The sequence below is a fragment of the Dryobates pubescens genome, chromosome Z (genome assembly GCF_014839835.1).
Source record: "Dryobates pubescens isolate bDryPub1 chromosome Z, bDryPub1.pri, whole genome shotgun sequence".
Lineage (NCBI taxonomy): Eukaryota > Metazoa > Chordata > Aves > Piciformes > Picidae > Dryobates > Dryobates pubescens.
In genome coordinates, this window is record NC_071657.1 from 98,543,547 (window position 1) to 98,571,362 (window position 27,816).

Genomic DNA, 27,816 nt, shown 5'->3' on the forward strand with positions numbered 1-27,816 from the left:
GCTGGTCACACTGCTTCTGATACAAGCCAGAATGCTATTGGCTTTCTTTAACATCTGGGCACACTGCTAGCTCATATTCAGCCACTTGTCCATTAGAACTACCAACATTCTTCCTGCTGTACAGCTTTCCAGCCACATTTCCCCAAGCCTGTAGTGTTGCATAGGTTGTTGTGGCCCAAGTGCAGGACTCAGCACTTGGCCTTGTTGAAAAACATACCATTGACCCCATTGATCTAATCTAAGCCTCTCTGTAGAGCATCACTAACCTCATGCAGATTAAAACTCCCACCTAATTTAGTGTCAACTGCAAATTGTGCTCTCTAACTCTTAATCAAGATCATCAATAAAGGTATTAAACATACATGCTCCTAATATTGAGCCCTGAGAAACACCACTTGTGACCATCCACCAGCCAGTTTTAACATGATTGACATCTCTGGAGAAATTCTTGTCTCTGTGGACAAGAAGAGAACAATTAATGTTGTTTACTGTGACTTTGGCAAGGCTATTGAAAGTATAACTGGTAGTTAGCAGAAGCACTCTTCAGTGGCTGATGTGAGTGCCAATACAGGTTAACATCTTCATCAAGGATTGACCTGGCACTCTTTAGCCTGGAAAAAACTGTGAGGGGAATATTATAAATGCATATGAATATCTAAAGGGTGGAGGGCCATGGGGATGGGCAGTGGGTACTACAAAGAACACAGCAGGCTTCACTTAAGTTACGGAGGAACTTCTTTACTTTGAGGGTCGCAGAGCACTGGAACAGGCTGCCCAGACAGGCTGTGAAATCTACTTCTCTAGAGACTTTCAACACCTGTCTGAATGGGTTCCTGTGCAACCTGATCTAGGCATACTGTGATAGCGGTGGGTTAGGAATAGATGATCTCATGGTGGCCCCTTCCAACCACTACCATCCTGTGAATTGGACCATGTAGCCTTAGCAAGCTCATAGATGACATGAAAATGGGGCAATGCTTAGTACTCAAGGCAAAGTGGCTAAGGTGTAATTTACCAGCAGTTTACCACAAACTGAAGGTTCTTTACAGAGAACACAGGGCCAGACCCTTTTGACTATATACCAAAAAATTACAAGAGCTACAGCTGAAACCACAGCTTTATGTAAAGGAAAAGATTCCTTACAGTAAAGGTGATTAAGCACTGGAACAAACTGCATAAGAAGGCTTTAGGATATCCATTCTCAGGGAATTTCAAAACTGTAGTAGAAAAGGTCCTAAGCAAATTGGTCCACTTCTTAAATTTGTCTTGCTTGGAGCAGGAGGTCAGAACAGATGGTCTACATCTATCCTAAATTTTTCTAAGACTCTCTGCATGTTCTTCAGATCTATGTATGTGATAGAGGCTCATGGGGAAGCATAGATGAATCTTCACTGACAGAGGAAAATTCCTATAACAAAGTTTGATTTTTACCAATATTCAATAATTAATTCTTTGCACTTTTGAAAGTCCAAACAACTTTTAAAGAATCTCATAACTCTCTACAATAATAAAGATTGGTCTATCACTAAAAGAAAGTTCACTTAATTCTCATACATAGAAACACATTCATTTCTGTGTGGGCAACAGGAGAATGACAATCTGGAGCTTTGCCTTCCACATTTGTTATATGAAAATAAATATGTTGTTCTAACACCTCAGTCTTCACCAAAGTGACTAGAAAAACACTTCATTGTTCAAGACATTGTTTAGTTAATGGAACCTGGCATAGTTTACTTTCTCACCCATGAATCAAAGACAGTTTTGCATTTAAATGCCAAAAATACAACATTAACGTCCAGTACTATTTTCCATGTACTTCAAGTCCTGCAAAAGCTTGCATCATTTTAAGAAAGGTTACTTAATACTGCCATGTGAAGCATGACTTACACTTTCATTCCAAAATCAGTGCCCCAGAAGATCGTTGCAGAACAGTTAGTATTTTTAACAGGTTGGATGCAGCCAATGTGTTTGTGCACTTAAAGGAAATTTCTGAAGATCATGAACTGTGTCCAGTTCTGGGCCCCTCAGTTTAGGAAGGACATCAAGACACTTGAACGTGTCCAGAGAAGGGCAACAAGGCTGGGGAGAGGCCTTGAGCACAAGCCCTATGAGGAGAGGCTGAGGGAGCTGGGATTGTTTAGCCTGAAGAAGAGAAGGCTCAGGGGTGACCTCATTGCCCTCTACAAATACCTGAAGGGTGGTTGTAGCCAGGAAGGGCTTGGTCTCTTCTCTCTAGCAACCAGCACCAGAACAAGAGGACACAGTCTCAAGCTGCACCAGGGGAAGTTTAGGCTTGAGGTAAGGAGAAAGTTCTTCACCAAGAGAGTCATTTGTCATTGGAATGTGCTGCCCAGGGAGGTGGTGGAGTCGCTGTCCCTGGAGGTGTTCAAGAGGGGATTGGACGTGGCACTTGGTGCCATGGTCTAGTCATGAGGTCTGTGGTGACAGATTGGACTTGGTCTTTGAGGTCTCTTCCAACCTTGGTGATACTGTGAATATTTAAAAAAAGCATCAGATAAAAAACACCTTATGAGTGATTAAAAGGCACAGTTTCATAAAACTATCGAGGTGTGAGACAGTGATGTTTACTTTCAAGCATGTACAAGATTTAATCTTGTATTACCATCTCTTTTTCCAAATAAATGGTCTTTATCAGACCTCAAATCTAAACACACTAATTTGCACTAGCGTCATATATATTGCCTTTGCTGGGAAGCAACTTGGAGCATTCCAATGGTTACCTTCCTATCTCAAAAAAAAAAAGTACTATATGGTCACCTTTACACCCAACAAGAATACTTAAGAATCTATGCCCAGTGTAAGAAATCCTCTCTGGTTAAGCTTATTGTGAGTTAACAGGATATATGTGCAAACATTCAGCAAGAAATTCTTCCTGTGTCCTGAGAGTTCCTGCATAGTGGGGCAAAGACCTCAGAGAATTCCCACAAGGGGCTGGGAAGTGAGGCTTTAAGGCATGACAGGGTTGGAGGCATCAACAAGCACTGTCACCTTTTCCATTCTAATACTGAAATCTGCTCAATATACTCACCTAAGATTTTTTTAAATGGCACTATATAAAACAAAATTAAACAAACAAATCAAAAATTTGAAGGAAAAGTGTGGGGGCATTGGGGTCCCACAGTAGACTGGCTTTTATTTCTTCTATTTGAGGCACTTCATTTATTCTGAAAGAGCTCTTCACTATTCCTCTAGATGCACTTCCCAAAACTGCCTATAAAGGATACCAAAAGGAATTGTCACAATCTCCCTTCAAGCAGAAACAACCATGCAATCTCAATCAAAACTGATAAACCTCAATTTTGGTGTCAGAAAGGTATCAGAATTTAACTCTTCAGTTTTATTTGGCCATAGATTATCAGGGTTTTTTTCCTCCTTTTCCAGATATAACCTACTTTTGTATATTCATGCAAATAGAAGATGGGTAGAGCACTTTATTTTTGAGAATAGCACAAATTCTCTCTCTTTCATAGGCTAAACAAAAAAATAAATTACACTGTATTTTGTGAGAGAGTGTGAAAAATGAAAGAGAGGAAGAGTAGGTAAACTCTGTTGTCATCTATTTCAAGAGAAAATTATTTAGAAAAAAATCAGAGAATCACAGAATGTTAGGGGTTGGAAGGCATCTCAGAAGATCATTTAGTCTAACCCCCCTGCCAGAGCAGGATCACATATACCAGATCACACAGGAATGCATCCAGGCAGGTTTTGAATATTTCCAAAGAGGGAGACTCAACCATCTCTCTGGGCAGCCTGTTCCAGTGTTCCATCACCCTCAGAGAAACACCTTTTCTTCATGTTTACATGGAACTGCTTACACCTCAACTTCCACCCACTGCCCCTTGCCCTGTCATTGGGCATCACTGAGAAGTGCCTGACTCTATCCTCTTGGCACTCACCCTTTACATACTCAAACATTAATGAGGTCACCCCTTCGTCTCCTCCTCTCCAACCTGAAGAGATCCAGCTTCCTCATTCTCTCCTCATACAGAAGATATTCCACTCCATTTTTGTGGCTCTGCACAGGATTCTTTCAAGCAGTTCCCTGTCATTCTTGAACTGAGGGGCCCAGAACTGGATGCAATATTCCAGATTTGGCCTCACTAGGTCAGAGCAGAGAGGGAAGAGAACCTCTCTCAACCTACTAACCACACCCCTTATAATACACCCCAGAATGGCATTGGCCTTCTTGGCCACAAGAGCATGTTCCTGGCTCATGGTCAACCTTCCAACCTCTAGAACCTTCAGGTCCTTTTCCCCTTCACTGCTCTCCAATAGGTCAGTCCCCAACCTATACTGATACACGGGGCTTATTTTCCCAGATTCAAGACTCTACACTTAACATCCTTGAGGTCCCTTCCAAACCTAACAATTCTATGATTCCGTGATTCTCCCTGCCCAAATCTCCAGCCTGTCTGGAGAGTACAAGTGTAAACCACTAAAAGAAAATGGGAAACATTTGACATGTAAATGCCAAGTCTTCTAGGTGAGTAGCTGCAAATAAGCAGAGCAATCTGTTAGAAGACATGTTAAATTATCTGGTAGCATAATGACAGCATTCTTAGATATTCAAATCAGAATAATGAATTTCAGTGTTTCAATTTTGCTTGTTTAATGAAGTTTCTTACAGGAACCAGAAATATTCACCCACTCTGAAAAACATGTCTTCCTTTTTGGTTGGAAAGAGATGAACTGCTTACATTGAAGAGTTTTAAAATTCATCTCTGAGTGAGATCACTTTTTCTGTAATTAGTGAGATTCTAGTCATCTTATTATAATTGTATTTTGCTGTACATAGCACTTAAAAACCACAACAAGCAGGAAGAGCTTGTTTAACTTGTGATCTACACCAGCAATGGTCCAGTTTACTTCTAGTTCTGGTAAACCAGGGCAAAGCTTAAAGACTGTGTGGTAGACAAACACATACAGTGTTTTCTGGGGAACTCCAGCAAGGTCAGGTGAAGGAGAAGCCAAAGGCCTTTTGTAGGCCAACTACAGACTAAAGAATAAAACACTAAAGTAAGAATGAGTTGAGATGGCAAGGAAAGCAGCTCATAAGCACAGGAAAGGTGGGATGCCAACCATGCTTCAAGGTGGCACCCTATACAGTATAAGTATATACACTATACAGTATAAGGATGCCCTGTGTTAAATGACAAGCCAAAACAAAGAAAAACCCCAATAGGATCAAAAACACACACACATACAAATGACAACCAAAAAAACCCCACAGCCCCAAAACAACATACATGAAAAGACAACACAAGAGAGGTAGTTTTGACTGATCCAGAGTTAACTGTATTTTCCATACAATAATTAAAAAAAAAAATCATACTTGCTGTGCATGTACAGTAGCTTGTGTTTGTTCACACTGACTAGCACTTGAATGCTTGCAAATGTTTAGCAGCTCTGACATAAAAAGATAATTCCTATCTATTTTCAAATGAGCATTCTTAAATTGACTTTATAATACCCCTTCAGCATACAAAGGAAATAGAGCCACACTTAGACTAACTTGTTCTTTGGCATTGAAAAGAGAAAAGTGTCCCAGAGGGCTAAGTAAAGGGAGTAAGAAGATATAGCACAGGAACCATCAAAGGGCATATGTAGAATTTGCACTTGAATAGGAACTTTTATTATCAGATAAAACTTCTTACCAGTGATTTTGGATATCTGTTTCCTCTGAGTTTGGAAGCTCTGTACATCAGCTTTCTGTCATGGGGGTAACAACAGCAAAAATACCCAAAACAACAACAAAACCAAACCAAACAAAAAAAAAAAGTCCAAAATTAGGAGGGCTAGTAAAAGCTAGAAGCATTCATGAAACGGATTGGCTACAAGCAGCTATCACCACTGCTTTCCATAGTTCACAGAAGACAAGCCTTGCGACTTACAGGAGATGACAATTTTGCAGTATTTCTCCTGAAGGATGCACTTCCAACCACAAGTATCATTCTCAAATACCAGCTTTTGACCATCCAGTCTTTGAATCTTTCCTCCACAACTCAGCCACTGCATGCTCAATCCATGCTCCTGGCAGGGGAGCCAGCTGGAGTGCATTCTTTGAAGTGTGCTCCCAGGTATCACACAGAAATGGAAACTGACCCTTCAGATGACGTGTTTAAGATTACCCATTAGCTGCAAAATTAAGCACTGCATAACAACACTTCTGCTGTGGAGTTTAAGAGCTCAGATGATAACAAACTGAGAATTCCTCCCCCTGTCCTCCCTCCCTCCCTCCCCTTCCCTGGTAAGGAAAATGAAAGAAAATGGAGAAAAGAGGGGTGGAAAAAAAGGGGGTAGGGAAAAGGGGAGGAAGTGAATCTACAAAAGAAATAGGCTGGAGTCAGTTTGGAAGTAGGAGAAGTAAATTAGTAAACATTATATATATATATATATACACACACATAGCAGTAACAGGGAGGGTTTACAAGAGTAATGGATAAGGATAATTAAGAAAATAAGTAAAACCAAACCTGGATAGCCTTGTATGTCCCTGGCTGTAAGGGGATTCAGTCCTTTAGAAAGCATGGATGCATCTTGAAGAAAGAACCAGGCCCAAGCTTGCAGCCAGAGCAGGAAACCAGCAGCAGCTGATATTGAGCAGGTGAGGCAGGAGACGAAGGCAACAGCCCCCAATGTCCCCCTTTTTATAGGCTTGCTGGACAGGAAGTGGGGGGTGTGGAAAAGACCTTTGATCCCGAGGACCCCTGCTCCTGGGAGGGGAAACCAAGTCCTTTTCTGCTCAGCTGCATCAAGTTTCTTTTGTTCTCTTGAGGAGCTGGTTGGTTTTATCCTGCCCCGTTTTAGCCTGCCCCATGCAGGATGGGAGTAACCCAGCATAATACTCCAGACCTGGAACTGAAGATTTCAGAGCAAGTGGCAGAGTCAGTATGCTTACACAGATGGGCACAGTATGTGTGATCACCACTGCCCATTCCAAGCAGCCACAACCCATATAGCTACACCATACTCAAGCTGCCCTTTTCCAGGGTGTATTTGCAATCACAGCTGTAAGGATCAGAGATGCTTCCTCCTGACCAGCCTAGAGCAAAAGGCACAGGAGCTCAACCCTAACAGGTCTGCTTCCGCCTGTGGAGAAACTCAAAAGTCATGTCTTTGGTCATGATCATGTTTTTTATTTAGGTTAACGGGTCACTGATCTTAGTGGTGTCAGATTAGGCCATATCACCACTGTTACTCAGGTGTGTGACCCAATGGTCTATGTCCCCTACTTTGCCAATTCTAGCAGTCTCTTACCTCAGGCCAGTAGCTGTGTCTGTATCTCAGTCCAGTGTCTATTTCCATATCCTGCCCTCTGCACAGAGTACCTGTCCTGAGATGTTCTGCAAGTTCACTGTCCTGAATATTCATCTGTTCCTCAGACATACTCCTTTCACAATACATTAATAACATTAGCTAAACAGGACATATGCCTTAATTAGAATGAAATAACAAACCCCTGCATTATGCCAAGTGCTGCCCCTTGCCAAGTGACCATATTGTTGTTCTTCCTGTCATTCCTTACTGCCTTATTACTCAACAGTTATTCTATGTTTGTAACTAGTTCACACTGCTGCAGCAGGAGATAGTACCTCCGTTCTTTGGGCCCGTCTGAACATTTACTGAAATCACAAGGATGTTAGCGAGGACAGCAACAACTAAGTGGCAAGTCCCTCAAGCAGAGGGATCTCCTGCTCTTTCTCTTCATAAAGACACCTAACCACCCCTAGAAATCATAGAATAGAATCATAGAATCAACAAGGTTGGAAAAGACATCAAAGATCATCAAGTCCAGCCTGTTGCCCAAGACCTCATGCCCACTAGACCATGGCACTAAGTGCCACGTCCAGTCCCCTCTTGAATACCTCCAAGGACAGTGACTCCACCACCTCCCTGGACAGCCCATTCCAATGGCTAACAACTCTCTCTGTGAAGAACTTTCTCCTCACCTTGAGCCTAAACTTCCCCTGGCACAGCTTGAGACTGTGTCCTCTTGTTCTGGTGCTGGTTGCCTGGGAGAAGAGACCAACTCCCTCCTGGCTACAACCACCCTTCAGGTAGTTGTAGAGAGCAATGAGGTCTCCCCATTAGTACTACTCACATTCCAAAAGATCTGCTACCTCAGGCCCTTGCCTAATGAGGTTACTAACAACAAATGCAGCTTCTCTTTCTCAGTGCAGTTGTCCTGATGGCAGTGAAACTGCTAATGTGACCCAGGTGAGCATGATTTACCCATAATAAGCACCTAAGGCAATAAGGAGTGTCTATTCCATTTAAATTAGGTAATTTTTCATTTTTCATTTTTCAGAATTGTTCATCATAGATTTCTTCTGCAAACATTTCTTCTTAAAATGAGACCAGTAAGTCAAATTTAGCCAAAATCATAAAACTTCTTTATATTCTTTAATTGGTTTATTGAGAAAAGAAGTCTAAGCTGAAATTTGCTGTGCAGTACCTGACCTTCTACAAAGTTTCTTCTAAATTTAACCTAAAACAATGTTATGGATTTACTCACCCGCTAGATACAATTAGGTAGAATCATTCTACTTGTTCTCTTTGCCCACTATAATCTTACTGTTTGAGCATTCTTGAAAGCATCTGTACACTAGTAGAATACATTGGATAACTGATCCTTTCTCTCTAACAAACTCAAAAAAGCCTTCTATAAAGCATTATTGAAATGACAAATATGAACATGCTCTTATTTAGGCTGTCAAAGAAGAAATAAATTAAATATCTAAAGGTCTTCTACATGACAGACAATACACTGATTATATTTCCCTCTATCTTCTAGTTTAGTGGAATCCAGATTGGTTAAAAAAAATATAAACTTTTGCTATTAAACATAATTACAATTGTGATGTCATATACTCAACTTTTGGAAGCGGTAGAACAAAGGTTATTTATACAATACAAACTGATCACATAATTGCAGGATCTCCCTTAGCTTTTGCAAGATTCTGATTTCAGTAAGTCGCCAGCATAAATCCACCTCTTATGAAAAGAACCCGGATTAAGATGAAAACTCTGTGTCTGTCTACAAGATGCTTTCAATGGTTTCTTTTTTTCTTTTCCTTCCCCAACAGAAAGATCATCACTAGTTGCAAGGTCATGACTATTTGCAAGATCTTCACCAGTTGCAAGTTCTGACTTTGAGATTCTAGGACCTGATTAAGAGAAAAAATGAGCCAGAAGAAGAGTAAATTATGCCACTAAGAGCTCTGAATATTTGCAAAACACTGGAGAAGGAGTTCTCAAACTATTTGACAAATTCCTTCTGAGCTGTTTTACTTTTGCAAAAGGTGTATATTATTGTTCCTTACCCAACAGCCTTGCTGCACATAGTAGTGTGTTAGCATACAGTGGAAAGTCCTGCAGAAGAGCCCCTAAATGCTAAACAGATTTCCAAGGTGACCTTTATCACTCCAGATATAAGCTGAGTTGGATATAATATTTAAGAACTTGTTTATTCCACAAACTGTGGAATAAACTATGTCCTTCTGTTCATCTGTTTTAAATGTTTCAGACTATAGATGACCTATAAGGGTCCCTTCCATCTCAAAGGTTTCTATAATCTGAGCTCTGTATGCCAAATTCGTAATATCTGGACACGCAGGAAATATTAAGGCTCTTGCTGTGTGATATGTTTGCTATTGCTGTTACTTAAATTAGCTACTATGTTGGTGTTTCCTCCTACTCCTCCAGCTATGCAGAGGCAGCATGATGCAAAGTTAACCAGTAACTAGTAAAACCAGGAGATGGGAGGTAGCTTCGTTTTGCTTTTCTCATTGAAGGACAAACAGTTATGCAACTTCCTAATGTGCTCCTACATCTGAATCTACCTGGAAAGGGAATCCTGGGGCAAAAGAATCAACCCAGTAACATGACACTAATATCATTCCAGGATAGACTAGAAAATGGAAGCTTTTTCCTGTGCCATTTCTGCAGATGATGAGCACTCAAATGAAAGCAGAAACAACCATAAAAGTCAGAAAATAAACTATGGTAAAAGAACTTGGTGATAGGAAGCTGTTTCTATTGCAAGTAGTAATACAAAACAGGTGCCACATACAAAAGCATAAATCCCCATCAGTGGTGAAAGCTTAGGCTCATAAAATTAGTGGCTCTAAGAAGGCTATCTGTATCTCACACACATCAGGCAACAATCTCCACATCCTGATCACCCACCTCACAAAGTCCCTGACCATTTAGGAGACTAAGTTCATGGAAACAGGGTGTTTTAGATGCCAATCTCATTGTTTAGTCATTGGGCTTCTTCCCTCTGAAGACTTCCAGTGAGGATACCAATTAGTGTAAATGGCTTGTAATTAGCAATGATGATTTTTGAAATGTGGATACCTCCTCAGTATGAACAGGAATGAGCCACCAACTCATTTCACATGAAGCAACCATCCAGAGGTAAAGATTTGTAGTTAATAAAGGCCCATGTGAGAATGAAACCAGTGACTCAGAGGAGTAATGCATTGTCTTGCAATACTGGCCCCCAGTGCTAGCATCTCTAATCTAACTGGATCATTGTTAATCCTTTGTTTTACTAAGACTGTGAAAATTTTCTAAACACTTTACTTTTAATTTCCTCAGAGATGCATAATGTGTGTAATAAGTCTGCTGCCTCCTGACATGACACCTTTTCATTATGTGAAGAGGAAGCCACTCTCCCCATGTGTCCTGCTTTCACCTGTCCCACAGTACTCCTGTCTCCTCCTGTCAGCAAGCTGCCTGTGTGTACTGCTTTCACTTGCACACTGCAAATCCTCTGCTTGACCCACTTCAGCACTGCACTCTCAGCTCTCCTGGCAGCAGATGTGGAAAGGCTAATAGTAGGTAAGTTCAAGTAACTCTTGTCTGTTCTCAGGTCCATTTAATGTGGAGCAGCTCTAGTTTTTCTGGGATTTTGAACTTGTGCACTTGACTCCTTTCTTATTTCTTGATTCCTGTTTCTGTCTTTTCTCTGGTCACAACAGTTTCTTTGTTTGGTTCTTCACCTCTGGTCTACACATGTTTTTATCACCATTACAGCATGCCTCCTGTCTCCTCTGTCATCTCCCATCCTGTGTGATATCCCATCCCATAACAAACTGGCTTGATGGCCACAACCGAAGTGTAGCTGTCAATGCATCCATGTCCAAGTGGAGGCCAGAGACAAGTGGAGTCCCTCAGGGATCAGTACTGAAACCAGTTTTGTTTAACCTCTTTGTTGGCAACATGGATGTGGCATTGATTGCACTGTCAGCAGGTTTGCTGATGACACCAAGCTGTGTGGTGTGGCAGACATGCTGGAGGGAAGGGATGGCATCCAGAGGGACCTTGGCAGGCTGGAGAGGTGGGCCCATGACAACCTCATGAAGTTCAACAAGACCAAGTGAAAGGTCATGCATCTGGGTTGGGGCAATCCCAAGCACTGATATAGGCTGGGCAGTGACTGGCTGGAAAGCAGCCCTGAGGAGAGGGGCTTGGGTGTGCTGGTGGACAAGAGGCTCAGCATGAGGCACCAGTGTGCATTTGCAGCCCAGGAAGCAATCACATCCTGGGCTGCATCAAGAGAAGCATAGCCAGCAGGTCGAGGGAGGTGATTCTCCTCCTCTACTCTGGTGAGACCCCACCTGGAGTACTGTGTCCAGTTCTGGAGACCCTATTACAGGAAGGATCTGGAGGTGCTGGAATGTGTCCAGAGAAGGGCCATGAGGATAGTAGGAGGGCTGGAGCTCCTCTCCTGTGAGGCCAGACTGAAGGAATTTGGGCTGTTCAGTCTGGAGAAGAGAAGGCTCCAAGGACACCTAATTGTGGCCTTCCAGTATCTGAAGGGGGCCTACAAGAAGGCTGGGAGGGACTTTTAGGGTGTCAGGTAATGATAGGACTAGGGGGAATGGAGCAAAAATAGAAACGGGTATATTCAGACTGGATGTTAGGAAGAAGTTTTTCCCCATGAGGGTGGTGAGACACTGGCACAGGTTGCCCAGGGAGGTGGTGGAAGCCTCATCCCTGGAGGTTTTTAAGGCCAGGCTGAATGTGACTGAGCAACCTGACCTAGTGAGAGGTGTCCCTGCCATGGCAGAGGGGTTGGAAACAGATGATCCTTGAGGTCCCTTCCGACCCTAACAATTCTATGATTCTGTAATTCTGTGATCCTCTCAGAGTATTTTTTGCTTTCTTTGAAACATATTCTTGAGATGATACTCAAGCTTCCACTTGCTCTTTCTTCTTTTGTACTGACTGATACTGGATCAGCTCCCCTGTGGCCTTTAGTCACTATTATCTTCTCCTCTGAAAATCACTCTCTTCAACCCCTGCCCAGCTCCATGACGACCTTCATCCATGTGGCAAAGGTGGTTGAAAGTGGGTCTTCCCTGCACTGGACCTGCTGCAAGGCCTCTCTGGGGCACCCCACAGCCAGGCCTGCTGCAAGGCTTCCCTCAGGCCTCCCTTGATGCAGGCCTGCTGCGAAGCTTCCCCTGGGCCTGCCTCAGGCCTCCTCAGGGCCTATGCCTGCAGCAAGACCTGTCCTAGGCTAGTCCCTGATACCTGTGGGCTTGCTGTGAGGCCTGCTTCAGGCCTGCCTGCTGCTACCCTACCAAGCACCTCTCTGGCTTTCTCTTCCCTGCCTCCCTTTGCTTCCCATGTTTGCTCGGGGGCGGGTTCAATGTGGTGTCTCCACCTCCCAGGATCTCCCCTCCATTGGCCTTCCCAGACAGCCCTCTGCCTGGTTTCCTTCACAGGTCTCCCTCTCCTGAGTCATGGTTCTCCAGCACCCTCCCTTCTTCCTGGTATTATGAGCTCCCTCACTTTTTCTAGAACCCCTCTGTAAAGCCTGCATGTTCCCACATACCCTCTTGTGCCATGACTCACCCTCCCATGCTAACCTTGTAATTATTTATAATTAACAATAACAAGAAGGAGCTGACATGATGTGGAGATGATCAGATGTGAGGATGAGAAGCTCAGAGTAAATGCTTAGACAGAAACAGCCTCATATACTACTGAATAATCCTATAATCACTCCGTGTACATTCTCCTTTCCATAACCCCTGCATGACACTATGACACCCTGTGACAAGCCCTGCGAGGAGAGGCTGAGGGAGCTGGGATTGTTTGGCCTGGAGAAGAGAAGGCTCAGGGAAGACCTTATTGCTGTCTACAACTATGCAAAGGGAGGTTGTAGCCAGGTGGGGGTTGGTCTCTTCTCCCAGGCACAGCACCAGAACAAGAGGACACAGTCTCAAGCTGCACCAGGGGAAGTTTAGGCTCGAGGTGAGGAGAAAGTTCTTCACAGAGAGAGTTGTTAGCCATTGGAATGTGCTGCCCAGGGAGGTGGTGGAGTCACCATCCCTGGAGGTGTTCAAGTGGGGATTGGACATGGCACTTGGTGCCATGGTTTAGTAGTCATGAGGTCTGTGGTGACAAGTTGGACTTGATGGTCTTTGAGGTCTCTTCCAACCTTATTGATTCTATGATTCTATGATTGTAAGCACAGCCCATCCACCTCTGTTTCCACAGGTTCTCAGCAGTAACAGATGTTGGGACATCTGAAAATCAGGCCAAGATTTTTCATTTTCTATGTAAAACATCATACGCAACTGTTGCAGCTTGTGCTAATATATAATAAAAGGCATGGAAATTACCATGATCTTGTCTCAGCTGCCTTGGATTCCCTGTACTGAAAGGTCCAGCCTTTCCTGTTCTATCTACTTATTGTACCTCACATGCATTTTATACTGCATGATTTAATGTGATGGCAGCCATACGAAGCTGGCCTTGAGGATGATAAGCAAATTGGTTGTTATTTTCTTTAGAAGACCAAACTTGCTTTGATGTTACAAACTTCTTCCATTCTTCCAGCCACACTGACAATCCTTCTCTGACACAGCAAAGTTTATAAGACATACTTCCACTTTCTCCTCCTGTCATAACCAGGTGTCTCCAGCAGAGACAGAATCCCACTGCAAAAGCCCTCTCAAATTTGTCTCAAGTGAATGCCAATCCAAACCCATAAGCTTCCTTCAAACTTCTCAAAGTCTTTGTTTGTAACAGATAATGAAGAAATCCTTATCAGCATAAGTTGAAGAGGCTACTTTGAAGAGCAAAAATTTCATATGGGTAGAATTTTAATGAATTATCAGTATTTAGCTATTAATTTCATTCTAATTATTGTTCCTGTGAAATCAGTGTTTGAAATGTGATCAGGAGCTGGTGAGGTCTTTCTGAGTCTGCAGTAGGATTGAAAAGGTGACCTCAGAGCTTCTTTTATTCATCTGGTTAACATTATTGGGCTGGTGTTCATTTAATGTGAAATAACTGTGAACTGAATCATTCAGAAAAATGATCCCCAGGAGTAATGTTTGAAATTGTCAGCAGCCATTGTCAGCAGTTGAAATTGAAAATAAGCAGCCATTTTCATGAATGTTCCGGTTAAGTAAGGGAGCCAGAGCATAGAGTAATCTTCATTTCTGAACTTCCACAAAGAAGGCAGCATTACATACTGGCAAAGTTGGGGGGAGTATATTCAGTTTTTCCACTGAGAACCCTTCATGGAGACAACAGTAAGGTACCATACTGCTTTTTTAACTCTGAAGAAAAAGTATTTAGTAACTCCTTATTTGGGACAGTTTGGTACCATTAATACTTTGGTGTAAGGTATTAGTTTCATTAACTCTTTTATGTCCCCCTCATGACAGTTTAAGCTGTTTCTTCAAATACTAAGTAGGAAAGAGCAATAAATGGTCCATCATGATAATATGTTCCTCTTGTTCAGATCACATCTACATCATACAGACAATGTCAGATTTTTGTTTCTGCTGTGATTTCATGGTAGAGAAATAAAACTGCAATGGTTTCAAGCTTAGCCTAATACTATGTTAGTATGACAGAATCTTTCAAATCAGTTTTGTTTCCATATTGAACTAGAGTACACAGATAAATCCTGGAGGCTAAATCTTCACATTCTACTTTTATACTTTTCCAAACACTGATGAACCATGATATTTGTTTTCAATATTGTATATTAAAATTAAGTTTAATCTTCTCCTTTCTATGTATTGGCCTAACATTGTGGCAATTCAAAGACATGCCTGCCACTATTGGTGTTTAAAAGGTATAGACACTACAAAAAAACAAGAAAAACAAAGCAAGCCAAACCAAACCAAGTCAAAATCCCCAAGCAAACAACAAAAAAACTAGCAAACAAAAACCAAACAAAACCAAAAACCCACCAAAAACCCCCAAAACAACCAACCAACCCACTATGGTCTATGCAATGCATGATTCTGGTTGACTCCTTAGGTATGCGCCTAGTTCACAACTACCTATAAGAACCTGATATTTATTTATTTATTTATTCAAAGTACATTTAGAATCCAGCTTATCAGGCAGGGAAATTACAGTTACTGGTGGGCACCTGAAGGATCAATCTGTATTTCGGAAGTATGAAATAGCTTTAAAGCTACTGCTACTTTTTCTACTTTGACAATGTCATGAAGTTTGTTCAACATTGAAGAGTAGCATATGACCCCAACTCTCAATGATTTTTTTCTCAAATACAGTAGATTAAATGTTTTAATGAAATTAAGTAATTTCATAACACCCTAAATGAATTACAGAATGCCCTAAAACACATGACTGACTAGTGTTGTCACTGGAGAATGCATTACATTAAGGTTGAAGCACGACCTATTTGAATTGTTTCTTTGACTTCCTTTTTGACCTGCTGGCAGATTTGTGCACCTGCCTGTACAAGCATATACATGTATTTGCAAAAATATATTCTAAGATTTGATAAAAATATTTTGATCAGAGTACAACAGATTATTTTTTCTTATCAGCAATTCTCTTTCCTGTGTCCACCACTCATACCTGAGAAACCTATGTGCTGACTTTCACCTAATCCTTTAATCCCTGTATTTTCATTCAAGTATATATGCTTTCAAACGAAATGCTGTGCTTGTTCTTGTTTTCAATATAAATGATTAGGATCACTGCCGAACAAGCATAAAATCCAGACCATGTAACTTCTTTCAAGAGAAGGCAAGACATTTGTTGTATAGAGGCATAGACAATTTCTTTTCTAATATTGACCTTCCTGTATGCAGAATTACAGGAGACATGTTACATGATTGGATAAACATTATTGTTTGAAACGGGATCCACTCTGGGAAAGAATTTCAGAACTCTTTTTCCTCATGAAAGTATTTGTATTACAAAGTTTAAGCCAGCTATCCTTCTTTAGTGTACTTTGAAACAGGTACTTGTTCTTTACCTGCTCTAAACACCTCTCCTATTTTGCAATATGAAAATAAAATGAGGTAAGGAAAGATTTGAAAAGCACCAAGGTTCCTGATTCACTTAACTGTATTTGAGTGAGTTGCATTAGAACTCTCTATAACCAACTAGCATCCTACAATAGAATCTGGGGCCTTTAAATCACTTTTAAACATCCTACACTTGAAGTCTTTTGTTTGCTTGAATTTCAGCCACATAAAGCTGATTTTGATACTCAAAGAAATTATAGCAGCTGAACTGAACACACACTTATCCCAGCACATAGGCTTTTTCTATCTGAAGAAGTATTGTAGCTTACGTAATTTTTGTTTCAAATGCACACAAACTATGAACTTGCTGGTGTCAGAACCAAAAAAGGAGATCTTGCCTTGTAAGAGAAAAGGACCCAGCAGTGGCTGTATGTTTACAGCACAGTTTGGTAAATCCAGCAGTAAAATCAATCATTATCCCCTAAAGAAAGCAGACAGCTGGGAAGCTGAATTCTGCTCACTATAGCAAGTATATATTTAACTTCACCAAATTGCCTAGACTTACATTAATGAATCCATTTGAAGGCCTCATTTAGGTCTTCCTGTCTAGACTTGAGAAGTAAATAAATATTACCTAATGCGTGGTATTCAGTATGAGGAAAACAATCACATTTATACACACTGCAAGATGAAGCAAGCAATACCTCCTCTGCTCACTATTTTGGACATCTGTACTTTGTTCAGTCTGCAGTTCATTACACTGGCTGCCAGCTCCTTGCCTTCAGCCACTTTTGACTGAAACAGATGGCAGCTGAGGTCTGTCTTTCAGAAGGAACCTCATTCAGTCCTATGGAGATCAATCATTATTTGAAGGAAACTACTCGCTGCTGCATCGGAACAGTTGCTTGAAGACTACCATACACTTATAGAGAGGCACAGGTGCTACACTATCTACACAGAAATGAGATCAACACACTGTAGGACATCTTCCTCTGCACTGAGTCATGAGTCCTCAGAATCCTCACATATTTGCCATTCAGCTGACAAATGACATTGCCTTCAGCTTAGGAAAGCAATTGCTTTAGTAAGTTCATACTTACTAGCAGAGGATATGCACTAAGCAGCACTATTGGGCTACTTTACAGAGAACTTATGTAAACTATAAATTGCATTTGGTCTGGGTAACACTTGTGGTTGTCTAATGTTATCAGCTTAGTAGGATGAGACCAAAGTTGATACTAACTCAGCCTTTAATCCTCTCACTTCTGATTTTCTTTACTTTACTGGGGTTACTATTTATCCAAGAGTAGAAACACACAATAAAGCACAATAGAGGGGCGATGACAGATACGGACAACTCATTCTACCATTGAGGTACAGTGATACTTGAGTCCCTTAATGAGTAAGAGCAATGCTTTCACAGCAACAGAGGAGAAAGCATATACAGCTCATTTTATCTACTGTCCACCAAGTATCACCCATAGGGAAGCCAGTTGTTCCAGTCAGTGTAAAAGACCAGTTCTGAGATACAGTATCTTGAGAAGATCCATACTTCAGGATTCAAGCCCTAGGAAAAAAGTGTATTACTCTACAAGCTCCATCAGCAGTTGCTTTAGGGTTGCTCCTATAACCAGCAGCAGCATACTGGCACTTGTAATTGGAGAGAAACCGGTCAGAGAGTTGTCATTCGTAAACTTCTTCGAAATGGCGTAAGATGTTTGGTAATGCAAAGCCTTTTATGTCATGGTGTAAAAAAGTGTGGAGTATGCTTCGGATTTCCATTCTCTTTATTGCCAACAGATTTATATTTCAAATGCCAAGGTTCAAAAAAAAGTTGTGTAATAAATACTTCACTTTAGGCTGTAATAAATTAAAAAAATTATTAACAAGGAATGCACTTTGCTAGCCACAAGTGTGGGTATTTTTGAAAAATAAGGGAAAGAAGAGTATGGCCATAGTTCACAGTTAAGCAACCAGAAGCTGCTTATTACAGCTATTCCACAACAACAGAAATCTCCCCTCCCTTTCCAGATGCATATTCACAGTTTAACTCCATCAGAAATGCTCTCTTGCAGAGAAAGCAGTCACAATCTGCTGAGTTCAAGTCAAAAATATCTTTAACACACACACAGAGCAAGGAAAATTATGGTCCAAAGAACTCATCACAACTTTAGTCCAAGAGTATGCTTACACTTCTAATAGATGTGTGCCCAGCACACTAGAACAGTCAAGTTTTCGTACCACCACACATCCATCACCAACATACTAGGTTGCTTTACTATCCCCACTGTAGATTTCACAGTGAACAAGAAGGTCCATTTGTTTAACGCAGTTATCCCCATCAGTTACATCGCTGCAGCAGCATGTTCAGAGCATATTCCATTCTTTGTTTTAGTTCCAATGAGCACCCAGAAACCAGAAGAGTCGTCAGACGAAACGTTGTGGATATCCTCTCTTCATTGATGTAGGTAAGGAGATACTCTTCACTCTGATTGCAAATGATGATTTTCGTGTGATCATGATAGAAATTCACCTGTAAAAGAGAAGTTCCTGTTTGTACACTTTCTCCTCTCAGTTTCTGGCACTAATCTAGTTTTATTGAAATAATGTATTTCAGGAACATTTTCTTTGGTAATACTACCAAACTTACTTGAAATGTGCCATCATTGAAGAGCATCATTAACGCTTTATCAGATTTAAGCCACTGTAAGAGGTAAAGCCTGGGTCTACGTACATCCGTTAGGCTGGGCAAATCTCCTCCCTAGGAAAGAGAATAGACATTAGGTTAAGCACTTCACACTTCAGTGTATTTTCACAACTCAGGATCCAGAAGGTGCTGAACTTACATCCATGAGGTTCTCCTCCATGTAATGAGAGAAGTACTTCAGTACAGTCACTTGGCTAATGAACTGTTCAGGAGCCTCTGTGGACGAGAAGACAGAGCACTGCCCCAGTTCAGCATAGTAGTGGACCGTTCTACAAAAGCAGAAAGTAAGGAGATTAGAAATGACAAAAACATATCATGGTTAAACCACCTTAGTGAGCTATCACTGTTGTAATCATTCTTACTTTTTATCTGGCAGAAGGCTCATATGTGCCCCATTGTTGAAAAGTACACCAACAGTGTGATCGGACAACTGGTACCCAAAGCCGTACTTGTTGGAGTAGTCCACCCATTTTGTAACCCACTGGAAGGATGCTGTCAGCTGTTCTTTGGGAATGGTGTCTGCTTCTGGCATGTTCTCCAGACATCCTCGTAATACCCTTGCAACTGTATCAGCAACACTTCCCATGGTACTGTCTTCCAGGCCTGAAAGAGAAGGATTATTAGACTTCTAAATCTTTCAGTTATCTAAGACTGCAGTCTTAAGTATTTCAGTCATTAGGCTTTCCAGTTTCAATTTTTGCAAAAACAACTGTAGTAGAAAATTTTGAGTACTGAAAACAGGAGGTGGGCAAGAAAGCAGATGTTCAAGCTTGTAAGACATGAAGAAAGTAAAGATAAGATTTAGAATTCAAGATGACAGTTTGTTGCACTTACATTCACTGCTACTGCTGCAGCTTCCCAAAGTTCCTCTGACAATCATTCTAATAGAGTCTCCAGACTGCTTAGTTTCTGGCAACATTCCCGGCTTTGCTACTGCTGTGATAAGAGGCTGGATCTCCTGCAAGATATGTCAAACACGTAACTATCAAACATAATGAGCCAAGGCTTATACACAAATTTTGCATGGCTCTCCTGTTCCTCAACAAATGGTAATTTCAGGGAAACAGGTATTAATGTTTCCAGCAAGTCCAAGGAGCTGCTGTTATACTAAACATAAAGAAGAATGCCAGGTCTTTCCATTCTTTAGATCTTCAATTTGCATCTTACATGTTATTAATCAGTCCTCTGCAATCCTGCCCTAGCAAGAGAACAGATGGTTGCAGGTCTGAACACCAAATGGTAAGTTAGTTAGCAATTTATTCTTTAAGAAGTCCTAGTTAATCATGAAGTAAAACCCTGTATTTGGAGTATTGGGAAAGAGCACCTGGCAGACAAGTTACCACACATAACAATGGAGACTAGGCAGATACTATAATTACTCAAAAGCCAAAATTGATAGTCTCCTTACAAACACTACCATACTTCAGTGAAGCTTGGTTAAGCCCTCTTAAAGCATCTCTGCTAATCATTTAAGCTTGATGATGCTGTGTACAGCCTTAGCTCTGATATCCAAGTCAAATATAATTTGATTACAGCTACTTTGCCCAACTGGTATTGAATTTGTATTGAACTGCACTTGTTTACCTCATCTGCCCTCTGTTTGTGAGGCTGCTGGGTTATCGAAGTCTTCTTCAAATCATGCCTGAGCTTGTAGATTTCTTCATCTTCTTTAGCTAGTCTGTCTGCAATGCAGAAAACAACACCTAAAACATTGCACACTTCATTAGGAAGTGCTGTTCATTTACAGAAAGCCTAACAAGTTAGCTGCAGAAAGCCGTCTCCATCCAGTAACATCTATACCTGTCAGTCTCTCAGAACAGCAGTGCCAAACCTCTAGGACTAAACTTTAAGGTTTCCAGTATGCTATATGATGCAGTTACTTATACAAGATGACAGATTGCAGGCTCCTTATGGATAAAAGTCAAAACTAACACAAGGGGTCTCAGACAAGCACAAATACTCTGTTTCTTTCTTATAGCTCTGTTACTAGCATGCCACGATGACAAAGGTAACTTTCAAGCATAGCTATAGTCCACTTACTATGGTTATCAAAGTATCTGGCTTTATCCTTTTTACCACCAAAGAGAGCGGCAGCTGCTTTTTTGAAGAAATTTTTAGCAGGACTTGACAAATGGAAATCAGGAACAGTGTGACAACAGCTAGCAGAAAGTCTGTCAGGTGTAAAGCCCTGTGGAAACAAGATGCAAATGCCAATTTTTAGACCACAGAATGCATTCTCAGGGTGGAGAGTTTTTCAGCTGGAATACTTAACAATACATACCTGTAAGAAAAAGTCATGTCTAATTATTTCATCTAAACTGGGCCGATCCTCAGGATTTTTTGACAACATGCTAGCGATTAAGTGTTTTGCAGGTGCCAAGAGAGATGAAGGCAGGCTGTATCTTGCTTCCCTTATGCATCTGTATGTTTCCTTAAGATTTGTGGTCTCAAATGGAGGTCTTCCCAACAGCATTGTATACCTGTTTAAAAGCAAAGAAAATAAATTTTCATTTTTGCATACCCATAATACTTATCTACACTAATGAAAAGTCTGTCCTAACATGAAGAATTTCTAGAACTAGGATGCACGTGTATAAAGGACTGCACACTGATGCTGTGCTACATCCCCTTTGAACTCTTGAAAGCCTAGTCCAGTGACAGAAATATTTAATTTCAAAGGCAAGTGAAGTACTTACATTACACAGCCTAAGGCCCAGATGTCAGATTCACAGCCATGCCCTTGTTTGTTGAGGACTTCTGGAGAGAGGTAATTTGGTGTTCCACATATTGTTCTGCAAATCAAAGAGACCACAGAGCTAGTTAGTATTTCAGATAGAAAGAAGAAAAGCTATTTTCAGAGGGATGGTTTTCCTCTGAAGTTTGGACAAGAATTTAGAGACTGCTAAACAGGAGCTGTATTAACATTAATAATGTAGATGTGTTTCGTGCTATTTTCATGATACAGAAACAGACTACTGTATCTGGACCATTTTTCAGTCAGGTCCCCTGCCACTGGTATTTGTTATTACTCAAATGCTAAGAGTCAAAGTACAGAAGCCTTTTTGTTCTAGAAGGAGAATCTTAATATAGATAGAACAGTGTTTCTTATGTCTAAATGAATGTGTTTTCATTTACTACTAGACTTTTTTTTAAGCTCCTACCTTCTCCTGTGCTCCAATGGTTCCAGCCTAGCTGCCAAGCCAAAGTCACCCAGTTTCAGTTCCATGCTCTCATTAATGAAGAAGTTACCTAGCAGACAAAGAATTTCCAGTTAGTCCTTTTCTTGCAGTGTAGGAATGCATTTGCCACAGGTGCAAAGTCATACTTTGCTCAAAGCCAGAAGCTAGTCAAGACTTTTTTTTTTTTTTTAAAACAGGAATGCTTAGTATCATTCCTTAAGGACTGTAAGTCTCCACTGTGAAGACAAGACTGAAAAGAGTCTATTAACCAAATTATCACCACACAAGTGTAAATTAGCAGAATACTGACAGGGTTGGAGGTGTTTTGAAGTCAGCAAGGTGAAAAATTTACCTAGTTTAAGATCCCTGTGCAAGATTTCTTGTTCATGAAGATACTTTAGCCCTGACACAATCTGCCTGAGGTAGTATCGTACTTCTGGCTCTGTCAATACCTTCCTTGCTTTTAAGATGTGAGCCATTGACTGCAGAGGGAAAAACAAAGAAATGTCACTGAACATTCACACACAGGATTTACCTTAAACAAAAGTAAGCCAATATGTGGACAAACACAACTAAAGGAGCCACAAAAAATACCTTTTCTACATCACATATTTAAATTAGTTGCAGATTCCAGGTAAGTAAATACTGGATTTCTCCCAGTTGATGCTCACCCTTCTACTGCAGTACTCCAGAAGAATGTAAATATTCTCTCGGTCTTCAAAGTAATGGTAAAACTGCACAACATGTCTATGATTAAGCATTCTGTGCAGCTCGATCTCTTTATCAATCTGAAGAGAAAAGAGGGGAGGGGAAAAGTGTTATTAGCCTTGCATCCACAAAACTGAGCTGACAGCTCTGCCAGAACCATTTCAGGAAAAGGGATGGGCAACCCAGCACACAAAAGACAGTCGGCGGAGTTAAAAAAAAAATCATTCATGAACACACCTTTTCCCTTTGATGAGGTTTTGCTACTCTGCTGTGAGGAATGATTTTTGCAGCGTAAACCTTATTTGTTGTCAAATCTGTCATCTCATAACATTTGGCAAATCCACCCTAGAGAGACACACAAGAAAAAGGCAATTATAGCAGGTACGAAAGAAGTCCCACACTTAGTCATTCACCAGCTCAGGTATTAGTCAAGGAGCGCAACAACTTCCTTTGCAGAGGAATTCGGTAGAAGACGGCTTTTATATTCTTCGCCCATCTGAAGGTTCGCGTTTACGGCTTCCCCCCGCCCCGCGTGCCACAGCAAACTCATTTTGTGCAGCCTTGCCCGCGCCGAAGACACGATTCCACATGGAGAGGATGGGCAGAGATGAACCGGGGACAGAAGGGTGTTAGAACCCTCTGTGTCTAGATCAGAAAGCAGATCCCTCTCCGGACAGGTCGAGGGGCCGCAAGCGCGGCGTTCTCCAACGCACTCCGGAGGAAAATATCCCCGCTGAGGCAGCGTCCGCCGCATGCACCCTCCTGGTCCGCCGCTCCGCAACCCGCACCACGCTTCGTCGAGGACGGAGGGCGGCTGGGCCGGAGCGTACCAGCCACCGCCCCGGGAGGGCACGGAGCGCACCGCGGCCATTACCTTTCCGAGCACCTTGCCGCGGCAGTAGCGCTTGCCCGTCGTGGGATCGGTTATAATCCGGGAAACCTCGGCGGCGGGGTGGGCGTGCTGGTGCTGGTGCGGCTGCTCCTCTGCCTTCTTCCTCCGCGACTCGCCGCCGGCCGCTCTGCCCTGCGACGCCTCGCAGCACTTGGCGGCGCCGCCACCGGGCGGGTAAGCAATGGTCCGCAGCAGCTCCATTACCCCGCCTGGCCAACTCCGTGCTGCAGCTCGCCTTGTCTTGCCTTTCCTTCACCACCCCCCACCCCACTGCTGACGCTCTCCCAACGCCGAGCAACGCCTCGGCTCGTCCTTTATATAGAGGACGGCGGCTCCGCCCTGGCGCTGCGGGACGGCCCCGTGAGGGCCCGGCTCCGCCCTCCCGGTTTGGCCCGGCCCCGGGGCGGCCCGAGGGGAGCTAGGGGTGCCGGTCGCTGGGCTGTGTTTCAGAGATGAGCGTGGCGAGAGCGGAGCAGCCGGGCGGGACCCGCTCGAATTCCGGGGCAGCGGCGCAGGGCGCTTCTGGGGTCGCCTCCTGAGTGCTCCTGCTGCTGTTGCTGCTTTGCTCACCGCCGCCCACCGGGAGGATCTCGCAAGTGGAGCCTCATCCCACTTGACTGTGAATGCTTGTGGAGCACCATTTCTGACGGACGATGAGTACTGAGGCCTGTAAGTGCAGCTCCCTAACAAGTGTCTGTTGCTGCACATAAGAAGGGCTTCTTCCCCTACTTACGCCTAAGCATCTGCACTACGCTGAGAGCCAGGTCCTGGTTTTCATTTCAGCAGGAAGCTGAGGCTCGCAGAGTTGCTCAAACAATGCAAGTGCCTTGTGCCAAGCAACTGCCCCTCGTTTTGCATGGAGAACTCATGCTTAGTGACACACTGCCAAGCTGACAACAGTATGCTCTAAAATCTTTTCACAAGCAGAGATATTTTCTCAAACATTCCAAATGCATGTAAGCTAATTTTGAAGACCCTTGAACCTCTGTAGCCCAGGATCTCTGGCTGAGGTGTTTGAGTAGGGACGATGGTTGAAGAATGATTTGTATATAGAACAAAAGTTTTGCAGTGTGAAATGTTTTTTCTATTTCTCCCATTCTGAAGATGCAAAAAAATACTGAAGCTCATTTTCTTGTTTCATTGCACATTCATGCACATTATTTGCTTCTTGGTACATACTACTCACTTTCATTGATGGTAAAAATCAAAGTCTAGTTATAATACAAATTACTCTCAAAGCATGTGACTGTACTTATGTGTCAGTCTCTGAATGTCCCTCATTTCAGATCTTAACAGCAGTTTCACTCGTTTCACTTATTTTACAGGGTCAGCATCAGGATACAAGCTTTATCAGACACACCCAACCCCCAACCCAAAAAGCAGAAGTGCAAAAAACCAATATTTAAGTTTCCCTACATAGGTATTACTTTATGAAGATACTGGTGCTCAAGTATCATACTGGATTGCATACACTCTACTTCTACCCATCCAGAGTTTTTTACCGGTCATGCACACGGGTCACACGCTCCTGCATGCAGGTGTCTTACCTCCTGCTTCACTCTGTGAGGTCTAATCAACTCGTGTTAGTATTACTAGTGATTAACCGTAGGAACAGAGGTTAAAAACAAGAGGAACAATTATGAGAGACACAGTTCTGTAGCCATTCGCCCCATGGCCTTACAGGCATTGGTTTCCCAGGTGAATATTGTTTCCATCACACAATTTAACTCTCTCCAAATTAGTATCCGTTATTGCAAAACAGGTTAGTTAATATAAATGTGGTTTCTGAATGCTTTCTTTTCTATCAGCAGCTTTGTTCTGGTGTGGTGAAAGGTGTATGGGAAAGGGGGAAAGCAGACAGGATACGTGTACACGTTCCCCCTCCACTGGATAGAAGTGGTACTGCTCACTGTAGAAAGGGAATTTAAGGGAAACAGGCTTTGTCTGTTAAAGGTTTATGGGAGATTGTTAAACTTGACTTTAAGAGGACAAGCACGTGGTTAAAGCTCAATATACAAAGTGGTCTGCTAAGCAAGTCTAAAACTATTTATTCTCACATACTGTGATGAAGCAAAGCCTTTAATCTGTATCCACTCTGAGTTACAAGAGGCCACAAGGCTGTTGGGCTGCCCTGTACAGTCTGTTCCATTATTCTGATTGCTTCTCCCATTTTAGCACAGGTATCATTTACTTAACACATCTCAAGGTGCCAGGTTTACCATGCTATTCACTGTAAGGTTTTACAAAGAAAATGCAGAATAGTACTTTTTATACCATTCTGCCCTTTCTGTCTCTGAAATTTGCACCTCCATCTTTCTTCTCCAGTCTTTCCAATGTCTTTTAAGTTCTGCCTTGCTTTCTAAATCCAAACGTGCATAACTGACCAGCTAACTTTAGCTGCAGGTACTAAGTTCAATCCTAAATTCAATACTTTGCTATTTAATACAAATATACAAGATTTTGTGCTGGCACTTAATTTTTTTATGTGTATCTCAGATTTCTTAGCTTTTGTGAATATTTTGCAATCAATATATTTCACTTTTGCCTTCTACAGCTGTTCTCTTGGGTAAAGTAACGTTAAAGCAAAGGCTTAAAACTGACCTTGTCATATCTTGCAAGAGAAAAGCTATCCTAGCCAGCACTCTGTAATCACCCACTTTTTCTTCCAAATTACATCAGCAGAGTGCTCATGTGTACCTGCAGACTGCACAAGAAGCTCATTTGGAAGCTAGCTACGACAGCAGCATCTCTGTGGCCAGATCAGTATGCAGCACTTAGCAGTTACCCTGCCAAGAAACAGGACAAACATAGCCCAGATTCAGGCTTCAGACATGGCTTCTATCTCCAGCTCCGGGGGGGGAAAAAAAAAAAGAAAGAAAAAAAAAAGGAAAAATAAATAAAGAAAAAAAAATAAAGGGGAAAAAAAATAATGGTAACCCTTATCCCCTATGGCTGATTTGGACACAAGTGTACAGATTGTTCATAAAATCCTGATTATCAAGGATCTGGGAAGCCTGGGCATGCATAAACCCCTGGGTCAAATGAGGAATTTGACAGTCATAAGTGGCCTAGTTACAGGACTGTGAGAAGAGTCTTGGCAGAAACCACTTTGTCATATTGTAGCATTAGGGAAAAGGTGTTTGAACACTGACATTTCCAGAATGAAATGCATTAAATCATGTACATCCAACTATGATGCTGTGTTTATGGCCATAAATTTGCCAGGACAATCAAGTCCTTATCCAAAATTTGTATGAACACCATATACCTGGCCTTGACACTGTCTCAACTGAACTTCCTTCCTGTGGTGCAGATGCTTTCCCATCCCCTGCATGACAGTATGAGCCAATTCATGATGTTCCTGCAGTCACACACACCAATAGCCCTGTAGTCCATACTGGGCTTCAGTGGCCACCCACGCTGATTTGGCAGGCAAAGCTGGCCTTTTACCCAACAGACATTATCACTTGCTTTCTACTAGCAAAGCTTCTGTTTTCCTGCCTCTGGTTAGCTGTCAGCAGGCCTGTTTTCCAGTTAGCCAGTCATGGAGTGCCCTCATCTGCTGAAATTGAGTTATGACAGTGTGTCTGAAAATAAGTGTATTCTGCTTAAAAATAGGACAAATTAAAGACTTCGGTGAATGGCATTGTCACTGGAATACATAACAACATATGCAAGTGATAGAAATGGCACAGTTTATTTCTAGAACATCACCCTACAGAAACTGTGTTATTAAAATTGTGATTCATGATTCTTTGTGGCTTGTCAGAGAGTAGTTATGTCTGGAGAAACTGTTGCTAATCTTACTGTATTTTAGTGACTGACTAAGCCTCATTTCTCCTCTTGACTTCTTTAGCTTATTGCTTGAATTTTGTTTTGTGGTCTAACCTTTTTTACCCCATCAGCTTCACACCCACATGCCCTTTGCCACTGCTTCATGACTCTGTACATGCTCTGCTTTTCTGTTCCCTGTTCTCCAGAACATTTGCTGTGGTGCTTCCAGTAAAGTATTCATTTAATAGCTTCACCATATAAAGTATGAAACAC

The 27,816-nt window shown here is 42.0% G+C and overlaps 1 protein-coding gene across 1 annotated transcript; it reads right to left on the bottom strand.

Annotated features, from left to right (window-relative positions):
- Positions 1–17,630: 17,630 nt before the first annotated feature.
- PLK2 (polo like kinase 2) lies at positions 17,631–24,027 on the bottom strand. Its single transcript, XM_009907070.2, has 14 exons — positions 23,752–24,027; positions 23,115–23,222; positions 22,841–22,957; positions 22,522–22,651; positions 22,152–22,239; positions 21,687–21,782; positions 21,272–21,470; positions 21,031–21,178; positions 20,575–20,672; positions 19,825–19,948; positions 19,353–19,593; positions 19,130–19,259; positions 18,934–19,044; positions 17,631–18,816 (listed from the first exon to the last, which is right to left on the bottom strand). The coding sequence occupies exons 1-14, from the start codon at positions 23,968–23,970 to the stop codon at positions 18,625–18,627; spliced, it is 2,001 nt and encodes a 666-aa protein (XP_009905372.1). The 5' UTR covers positions 23,971–24,027; the 3' UTR covers positions 17,631–18,624.
- Between the last annotated feature and the right edge of the window lie 3,789 nt (positions 24,028–27,816).

What these genes read in the sequence shown, in the direction of transcription:
- PLK2 (XM_009907070.2), bottom strand. Translation starts at nt 23,970, where the DNA reads ATGGAGCTGCTGCGGACCATTGCTTACCCGCCCGGTGGCGGCGCCGCC. An exon ending in CCATTGGAGCACAGGAGAAG is followed by an intron (nt 21,783 to 22,151) that starts GTAGGAGCTTAA and finishes TTTGATTTGCAG; the next exon opens with AACAATATGTGGAACACCAA. An exon ending in TGGAGGAGAACCTCATGGAT is followed by an intron (nt 19,045 to 19,129) that starts GTAAGTTCAGCA and finishes TCTCTTTCCTAG; the next exon opens with GGAGGAGATTTGCCCAGCCT.